The sequence below is a fragment of the Berghia stephanieae genome, chromosome 1 (genome assembly GCF_034508935.2).
Source record: "Berghia stephanieae isolate SIO BIC M18660-M18661 chromosome 1, UCSD_Bste_1.3, whole genome shotgun sequence".
In the NCBI taxonomy this organism is placed as follows: Eukaryota; Metazoa; Mollusca; class Gastropoda; order Nudibranchia; family Aeolidiidae; genus Berghia; species Berghia stephanieae.
The window spans coordinates 2,758,056-2,768,055 of NC_088360.1; the positions used below are offsets into that span (position 1 = coordinate 2,758,056).

At 34.0% G+C, this 10,000-nt stretch overlaps 1 protein-coding gene across 1 annotated transcript in view; it reads right to left on the reverse strand.

Moving 5' to 3' along the window:
* Nucleotides 1–4,576: 4,576 nt before the first annotated feature.
* Nucleotides 4,577–10,000, reverse strand: part of LOC144966192 (protein phosphatase 1 regulatory subunit 36-like) — a 20,654-nt gene continuing 15,230 nt past the window's right edge. The window contains exons 13-17 of the mRNA XM_078902352.1: nucleotides 9,077–9,166; nucleotides 8,222–8,299; nucleotides 7,454–7,561; nucleotides 5,880–5,923; nucleotides 4,577–5,557 (exon numbers count right to left, since the gene is read on the reverse strand). Of these exons, the coding sequence (XP_078758478.1) occupies nucleotides 5,481–5,557; nucleotides 5,880–5,923; nucleotides 7,454–7,561; nucleotides 8,222–8,299; nucleotides 9,077–9,166 (397 nt within the window). The 3' untranslated portion in view covers nucleotides 4,577–5,480. The remainder of the gene's footprint in view (nucleotides 5,558–5,879; nucleotides 5,924–7,453; nucleotides 7,562–8,221; nucleotides 8,300–9,076; nucleotides 9,167–10,000) is intronic.

Here is a 10,000-nt window from a genome sequence, read left to right on the forward strand (position 1 = left end):
GGAGTTGTCGTTAATAGTGCTCAATGAAACAAATGGCCCATTGGTTGAACAATTGAATACAACTCATGATTTGTTTTGTTTTGTGACCAAGGACTGGTCTTTTGCGTCATTTCTTTGTTTTTTGTATGTTTTGCTTTTTTAAAGAAAATTTTTAATTATTTTTTGGGGGGGGGGTGTCAGGCTATGAGTTCAGGGAGGCTACTCAGATTGTCGTTAACATATAGCCTGACACAAGAACCCTCTAGGACTGGCAGTTTGACGTCATTATTTAGGTTTGTGTAGCGTCTAGTGAGTTGTCGTTAGTAGACCTCAAGGAAATAAGTTATTTTATTGGTTGAACTATTGAATACAACTCACGATTTGTTTTCTTTTGTGGCCTTTTGACGTCATTTTTTGGTCATTGTCAGGCTATAACTTTACCATCGTGATATTATTGTATCGATTATCTCTCTTATGGCCCACTTAGACCTTCAGTTAATGTATCCACGACTTGACGGATATCCAGAAACTGTGGGCGAAGTAACAACTCATTAAAACTGAGCGTGTAAAGAAATTAACTGATGCCATGACAGTTTTCAGTCAGACAACAGTTAAATTCTTCGTTTACACGCTCAGTTGTCTTCAAGAGTTGTCGTCACTTCGCCTATAGTTCCTAGATATCCCTCTGGTTATGGATGAATTAACTGTTCGTCTAAATGGGCCATTAGTCGCTTTCAGAACGGAAAGTTTATGATTTTTATGTTTTTAAGGGTTTTACGGCGCTTTCAACACATTAAGGTCATATCAGCGCCAGTAAAAAGGAAGAAAATGGGATAGTAAAAAGTTCTAGAATTACAATAAAGCATCCAAGAAAAGGGAAGACAAAGGGGAATTGGTTCAAATAAGAAACAGGTGTAGATTCCAAAAGCACACTATCAAAGTACTTAGTTTGAGATCACTAAAAGTCTCATCCAGACACAAGCACAGGTCCCCGCTAAGAGGAACACACTCAAATGTTTTACAAATCATATATAAGATAAAGAAAGCATAATACAGTGCATAACAGAGAGATGATTTACAATGAAAAAATTATCATCTCCCAAAACTAACTATACATTCGACTGTTTCCCTCTCAGTCAGGGCATCTGGCCAGGACAAGGACAAAACCAAGTAATCTCATTCCAAGACAAAGACAGAAAGCATGTTGAAAAACAGATATAAGGGGATAGAAGACACAGTATGTACCCCCTGCCCACGGAAAGTCCTGGGGTTCGAGCCTCGCTCGGTGCATAGTTTGTAAAATGTTCTTTACTCACATTCTCTGATGTTACTAAGATGTAAAATGAGTACTTGGCCGTTAACCGCGTTATCTCTGTCGGAGAAAAAAAATCCCTACATATTGACTAACATGTCTCGTTCTACATGTTTGTTGTTGCTGTTGGTCATGGAGACTTTGAAAGGGATTTGAACACGTTTAGTGGATATTGGGCTATTGAAAAGCTCTAGTTTGTTTCAAGTCTAGACCATAACGGGAAAGCAGGTACGTACATGTTATGATATGGATGGACAAAACAAACAAGCAAAAAAAGAAAAACCGGGTAGACCAACTGAACCCCCCCCCCCCAACACATACACAAACACATTCAAGGATAGCCATAAAATCTCCCTCGGTCGACGTGTACAGATTTGCAGGTCTGATAACCTAAATTGTTAAGGTCTCAGTCTCATTGTTATCATGGAAATACTCTCAAACCAAAAGCAAAATATTGTCCATTACAACAATGTAAAATCTAGCCCAAAATGGGGCGCGGTTATCAGACCTTCAAATATATGTCCTCTGCCCGCCAAAACTAGAATCTATTTATTAATCTTTAGAAACAAATTCTCAGGTTGAAAATTTTGAAAATATGAGTTATCTTAATCCATCGGTATTTAACGTAAAAAATGTTCTGATCAACACAAGAAAGAAAAAAAAACCCCAGCCTTTTCCGAGAACAATAGAATGGTCGAAGTCTACATTTGGTGCGGCTGTGTGGTCTTGTGGTATGTAACTCGCTTTCGGATCAGAAGGTCCTGTGTTAGAGCCTGGCTAGTTGAGTCCTTCGAAAAGGCTCTTTACTCACATTCTTTCACCGTACTCAGGTGTAAAATGAGTACCTACATGGTCGTTATCAGTGTTGTCTGTGGGGAAAAAATGGTAATATCGCCTAACAAGCGTCACGTCTCGTTCTACATGTTACGCGTTGCTGTAGGCCAAAAACCTTTTTGTAAAGCGATTTGAACACGTCTAGTGGATATTGCGCTATATACATTTTAAAAATCTCAATGTTTTTTTTTCTTGGGGGGGGGGGGCGGGGGGGAGTCTTTTATAATATTGTGAAGAGTCACCGAGAGGAGTAACTTCGGAAAGGACATCGAAAACAAAATCATGTCATATTTTTTTTTATTACGTACGTGAATCAATTCATACAATATATTATCAACATTATTTTGATGTTGTTGTTGTTGTTGTTCCTCTCAGACACGGCACACTTGTAGGTTAAGATCCTTATGAAAATGATTATGACAATAATAGTAAAATTGGTGTTTGGTTATGTTGGTGGTGATGATGGCGGTGGTGATGATGTTGATGATGAAGAGGAGGAGAAGGAGGAGGAGGAGGAGGATGCTGATGATGATGATGATGATGATGATGATGATGATGATGATGATGATGATGATGATGATGATCATGATAGTGATGATGATCATGATGATGATGATGATGATGACCATGATGATGATAGCGATACTCATGATGGCGACGATAATAATTATTATACCAGAATTATGAAAACAATAACAATGAAAGGACGGAGAACTGAGCATTTAAACTAAATGTAACAATAAACAGATATAAACATTTTTTTTCTCATCGTTGTATCGATTAAATGATTGTTTATAGACATAATATATAGATGAAATGTATTATAGTCCAGTAGATTTAAACTGAAAAAATGGGGTTACCGGGAAGAAATTGGTACAAAGCTAAATTTGACATAATAGACCGACGTGTGATTATTTGCAGGTCTGATAACCCAAATGGTTATGAGCTCATTGTTGTCATGGAAATATGCTCAATCCAACGTGAAATGCTTTGTTTCTCAACCATAATATTAATATTAAATCAGGCCCATAATTGCACCCGGTTATCATACCTGCAAATATAGGACCCTTGTAATGGGTGGAATGTAAACAACAGTAACAATCATCTCCAAGAAGAAAATAATGCATTTTTTTTTCTTGAGTGGAACCCCCAAGGGGACACAAAAGGTGGGGCGTCCAAAACAGACATGGAGGGGCCCGTCACTGTAAGAAGAAATGGAATTAATGGCAGACCTCACCTGGGAGGATACCAAGAAGATGGCCTGGGACAGAAGTAGATGGCGGACGCTCGTACAGGCCTGTGATCCACAAGGACCGAAGAGGATCAAGTCAAGTCAAGCAGCATAAATATTTATAACACATATGAAGTAGAAACTGATTTAATATTTTTATATAATTTTAAACCATTGTTTTTTTGTTTTTTTGTTTTTTATAGAAAATTGTAACAATTACCGACTATCATTTATCTACAACATTATACAGATTCATGGCTTCTGACTTGCAAAAGATATTTTCTTTTAATTAAATTTTTTTTTAAAAGTTGGAGCAGAAAAAAAATTAAATATTACAATTTGGAACATGCACACCGTCAACAATAAAGAAACAAAAAGTAAACCTGTAATATATATTGTTGCTTGTTGTTGTTGTGATTATATATTATTATCTTGGCAATATGATTCTAATTTCGTTGATACTATCTTTTGAAGATGGGCGAAGTGGCCGAGTGGTTAAGGCATTGCACTGTGACCTGGAAGGTCCCGGGTTCGAGCCCTGCTTAGTCACTTTCGTGTTTTTTTTTTCCCCTTGTGCAAAATTATTAACCTCCAATTTGCTCACTTTGGACAACATGGGTGATCCCTGTTGACATCAGACATTATCTTTGATGGATCATCTATATTCCTTCATGGAATGTTTAGGCGATGATATCTAATGATGATGTGGCAGAAGACGTAATTTCAAACAAAAAAAACTCTTTATTTGTCTGCTCCATAATTTCTATCATTTAAAAAAATGATTTAAAACTGCTATATCCTTGTAATTTGACAAGATATGTCGAATCGTTCAAGAGCTAATAGGCTTTGCAAACCTTTTAATATTCAATGCGACTGTTTTATTTGAACCAGCTGTTTAAATCAGTTCTAGAATATACAAATAACTATTCATAGTTCGCGCTTAGCACATATGAGATGATAATACAGGGTTGCCAATTCAAGGGGGAAAGATTTACTGAACTTTTACGCAAACACATAAACCAGGGCATTGGACTCCAGTAAAAAGACATGCACTTAAAATATACTAAGGGCTTATAACATGCTAAATTCCGTAAATAGATAGAAAATTGGCAACTTTGTGTCACCTTTAGCATTGCCAACCCCCCCCCCCCCCACTCCCCAACAGTTTTATATTTCCACAAAGTATCACAAGATGATTAGGGGTTGTATTAAAATGATTCTTTTTCTTTTTCTATGACTATAACCCTCTGTTTACCAACTGTAAGTGGTCCCAATGGCTGAGGTGGTAGAGCACTCGCTTCATACACAAAGGAACCAAGATCGATCCTGGGATGTAGTCGACATTTTTTTCTGACCCCCCTTGTCCACCCAGGAGTGATTGTTGAGTAGCTGGATCTGTTTGATCTGACAGGAAGTAATTTGTGTTAGACTAGTGTCCTATCCAAAGGATAGCAAGCACTTGTTATATTTCGATTCACGCTTAGAAATCGGGATAAACTCCGGCTTCCTGGGCCTATTGGCTCTGAAGGACTACTTTACCAACAAAATCAAAGTTCATACTCAGATCTCTTTCATATATCACACAATAATTTGAAAAAAAAAACAACTTTATTTTATTAACAAAAATGTAATGCTATTTTGTAAAGCTTGTTTTGCTCAATAAAATTATGAATAAAGATATAAACAAGTGTGTATGAAAGGTGCCAGGCAAAGCAAGAAAGAAAAATACAAGAAAAAAAACAAAACAAAAAAATCCAAAAAAATCGGTCTACACACTTGTTTATATCTTTATCTTACATCGGTGTCTGCTCCTTAATTTCTTAGATTAAAATGATGAATAGCATGTACTTAATTCTTGTAAATTTAAGTTTAAAAATGCAATTTGTATGGTGGGTCAGTTTGTCATAATTTCAGTAAAAATCTTGAAAAGGGCCAGTAAGGAGAGATCTAGTGGCAATGGCTTCCTTTTATGTTAAAGTGATATTTTCCATTTACCATTTTTTCCCACTTTCATGTATGTTGTCATCAAATTGTGTGATTTATTGGCGAAAGCCTAAGATTGAATAAAGTTTGAAAACTTCTGATTTGAAAGAATGGTGAAAATGGGATAAGAATCTGTATCATTCATTCCTCATCGTCGTCAGTGAAAGCTTCTGTCGTGGCGGGTGAGATGGTCGTCTGTTGACGACTTGTTCCCCGGTCTAGATGTGGGAAAAAACAAAGGTTTACCTTGAATCATGATGTTAACAGTAATAATAATAATGATGATGATGATAATAATAATAATAATAATAGTAATAATAACAATAATAATAATAATAATAATAATAATAATAATAATAATAATAATAATAATAATAATAATAATAATAATAATAATAAATAATAATAATATATAATAGTAATAATAATAATAATAATAATAATAACATAATAATAATAATAATAATAATAATAATAATAATAATAATAATAATAATAATAATAATAATAATAATAATAATAATAATAATATGTCTTTACCTGATGCCTGACTCTTCTCTTGTGCTAAGGAATCTTCTCCAGCCCTGGTTAGAAAAAAAAAATGAAAATTGTTAGCAGAGAGGTTAATCACCAATGGTATAAGTAGACTGGGTAAAAACTGCTCACATTGATTTAAAAAAAACTGCAGATTTAAAAACTCAATATAAAAAAAAAATAATACATAAAAAAAATAAAATGCTCTTTCTTCATCCCATAGAGGAAATTTGTGTCTAGAGTCTATTCCAAGGGAAGATTGGAATAACCCAGGCGTCAGCCGCAGAGCAAGGCAGCAAACTGTGCTAGGGCAGGTGACTTGCTCAAGGCCTTACAAAGCAGGTGATCGAATTCGGTGCCTTTCAGGTCTGAAGCAAAGACCGCACCGCTGGGCCACTCTGCCCCCTGACAAAACAAAACACAGAAACAAATTACCAGATTCGTCCACATGCACTCTTAGTTATACAATCATTTTCAAAACAAACTGTACAATAAGTGAAATTTGGAATTCGATATGTTTATCTCAAAGCATCCACAGTTTCCTGCCATTGGGCAAGACAAAAACTTGAATTTATAGGCAACACTCAATCTTCCAAATAGTATCAGACAAAGACTAATTTTCAGAATACATTTCACAAAGTATCCTACTGTTGGTTGTTTGCTTCTTTATGAATATTTTAGTGGACCTACAATATTTTAGGTCATTTGAGCACCGGTAAAAAGGATGAAGTTAGTCATCAATTATAATTCTGGAGCTTACAACCAAAAGTTCAACAGAACTTGATAATAAAAGTCCAAGCCAGACACAAGCACCGAATCTCTGCCGAAAGAGATGCTTTCAAATCCCCCCCCCCCCCCCCCCCCCCCCCCCCCCCAAAAAAAATCCTTATCAATAAATAAAACTGGGCTAGGGCAAAGACAAGTAATCTGATTCTTTGAAAATGATAGAAAGTAAACTGGAAGGCCAGAAAAATAAACCCAAAAACAAATAAACAAAAGGAGCAGACATAACAAGAGTGACCTCATACATTCCACCATGAAAATGGGAGGTCAAAAGGACCCAGTCTCGAGATTCAATGTAATTAATTTTAAAAAAATATGTTGTACTTATTGCTCTTGATTTTCTTTCAGAGCCCATGGAGCCGGAGTTTATCCCAGTTTCTATAGCATGAAATGGACAATAGCAATTGCTTGCTATCTCTTGGATGGGATGCTAGTCTATCGCAAAGTACTTTCCGCCAAATCTAACATTCAACTACCCATTCATTGCTGCGTGGACAGGGGGGGTCAGAAAAAAAATCTCGACTGCACCTGGGGTTGATTTCGGCCACTTTGTTTGTGAGGCGAATGCACTACAAACTGAGCTATCGGAAACCCTGCTTTTGAATTAAATTTATTAAAAAATTATATTTTTTTGGGTGTTATGTGAGTATGGTATTTCCAGAATACTTCTGAAAATAGTAGAGAGTTAAATTAAAACTAAACTCAAATTTGTTAAGAATTAAAAAGGCAACAATCAAAAATTGACGTAATCCTTTTATTATTACATTCCCTAACAAGTTTCTGTCCTGAAAACTTACGTCTTCTCGCCTTCTTCTCCCTCGTTTTCCTCATCCTCATTCTCAGCTCCAATCAGGGACAAAGTTTGTGGGTTAAACATTTTGTAAGGCTCACCAAGAATGCCAGTCCTGCCAGATAAATATGAAAGTGAACTTATCTGTTCAAGATTCATCAAATAAATCTTGAACATTTATATAGCGGAATATCCACTAAACGTGTTCAAAGTGTTTTACAAGGGGTTCCTAGCCAACAACAATACTTAACATGTAGGACAAGGCATTACGCCTGTTAGGCGATATTACAATTTTTTCTGACATAGACAATGTTCTTAATAACCAGGTGTTCTCGTTTTACACATGAGTAAGGTGAGAAAATGTGTGGAAAGAGCCTTTTTCAAGGACTCAACTATGCACTGCGCAGAGCAAGACTTGAACCTATGACCTTCCAATCCAAAGGAGACAACATAGCCACACATGGCATGAATGCGAAATTATAGCATCACGAGTTACCTTACAGTAAAGATGTAACGGAAATCAACAAACCTAAAAATATTTTTAAATGAAAAAATTGATTATAAAATTAAAATTAAAAAAACTTAAAGTCTTAAAACTCCCTCACCTCTTAATAAATTTAACAAAGCCATTGCATACCGGTTGTAATAAAAGAATGAATGCAATTCAAAGATTTTATTAACAAACTTAAAATGTCAGGACATATTTCAAAGGATTAACTGTGAAAAATAACTAGGTCTTAGTAAGCCAAAAAGTATCATATTTTGACCGACTTACTTGAATTTTTGTACATTCAAGAGAAGATCGGCATGTTTTTCATCAATGTCCAAGCCATCCTCAACAGACGTTGAATTTCTATGAAAGAAAAAAAAACGACAAAAACAAAAATAAAATCTCTTGAGTCATCTTTCAACAAAAATATTTATGCAAAATGCAGATTTTTGCATATTCAGAAAAAATTTAAGTAGACTTTCGTAATTATTGGTTTAAGTTATTAAACGGTGTCGTCCTTTTATAAATTTATAATCGTCAATGTACTAGGACTATTTTATGTGTAAATAATTTTCAAAATGCTAAATACATGTGAAATAAAAAAGGAAACATCTTAATTATTCAATAAGTTCAAAATCCATGCAGATCATTCATTCTAAAACTGAACAGTTTCAATTCATAATTTATGTTTATCATCATTGTCAAATATAAAAATCTATTAAGTAATAATATCATTGCTGCTCTAAAACTTGGTAACTTTCCATGAACTTGCGCTTGTAATATCGTTATCAATAATAATAATAATAATAATAATAATAATAATAATAATAATAATAATAATAATAATAATAATAATAATAATAAGAAGAAGAAGAAGAAAAGAACAACAACAACAACAAAAAAACAACAACAATAATAATAATAATAACAATAAATAATATAATAATAATAATAATAATAATAATAATAATAATAATAATAATAATAATAATAATAATAATAATAATAATAATAATAATAATAATAATAATAATAATAATAATAATAATAATAATAATAATATAATAACAATAATAACAATAATAATAATAATAATAATAATATAAGTAATAATAACAACAATAATAATAACAAACCTACTCGTCATTGTGAAGTTGTGGTCTTTTGAACAGCCACGATGATTCCTCCTTTGGAGATGGTAAAATGGAGACAATGGCAGGTGATCTTTGACTGGGCCATGGAATGGATTAAATAGTTAATTCTCACATATTTATCCAAAAAAAATTTTAATAAATTTTAAAAATTGAGCTTTTATATAGAGCGATATCCACTTAATGTGCTCAAAGCGCTTTACAAGCGGTCCCTGACCAAAGCAACACGTAACACGTAGAATGAGACATGAGGCCTGTCAGGCGATAGGTATTACAATTTTTTTCCAAGAGAGACAATGCTGTTAACGGTCAGGTACTCATTATACACCTGTGTATGGTGAGAGAATGTGAGTAAAGGGCCTTTTCCAAGGACTCAACTATGCGCCGAGCAAGGCTTGAACTCAGGACCTTCGGATCCAAAAGCGAGTGCCATACCACTACACCACATAGCCGCACTTTATCACATAGAATATGGTCTCAAACATGGCTATATACTGATACTTTTTTTATTCAAATTTTTTTCAATTTATGAATGAAAAGTAAATTTTTACATCAAATGAATGAATTAGGTTTTAAAGGAATGAAATAATGAAAATGTTGCTGCTTGAATATCGAAGGAAATAATAAAGATAAGTATTGAAATGCAAGCTTTAATTTATCAAACGAAGACAGATACTGTGGACGTTTTGGGTTTCCCCTTTATCAGCAAGACACTGATATAGGGGAATACTTATCGTTATTTTTTTTAAGGAATAAAAGGAGAAGAAATCATAATCAAAAAACGAAAAATCAAGGAGAAATAATGTGGGAACATTTATTTAAAACAATAGGAATAAACGATGTAGAATATATTACTCTTCATTTAGATTATTAAAATCATAAATCGAAGTTGACAGATATAACAATTGCCATT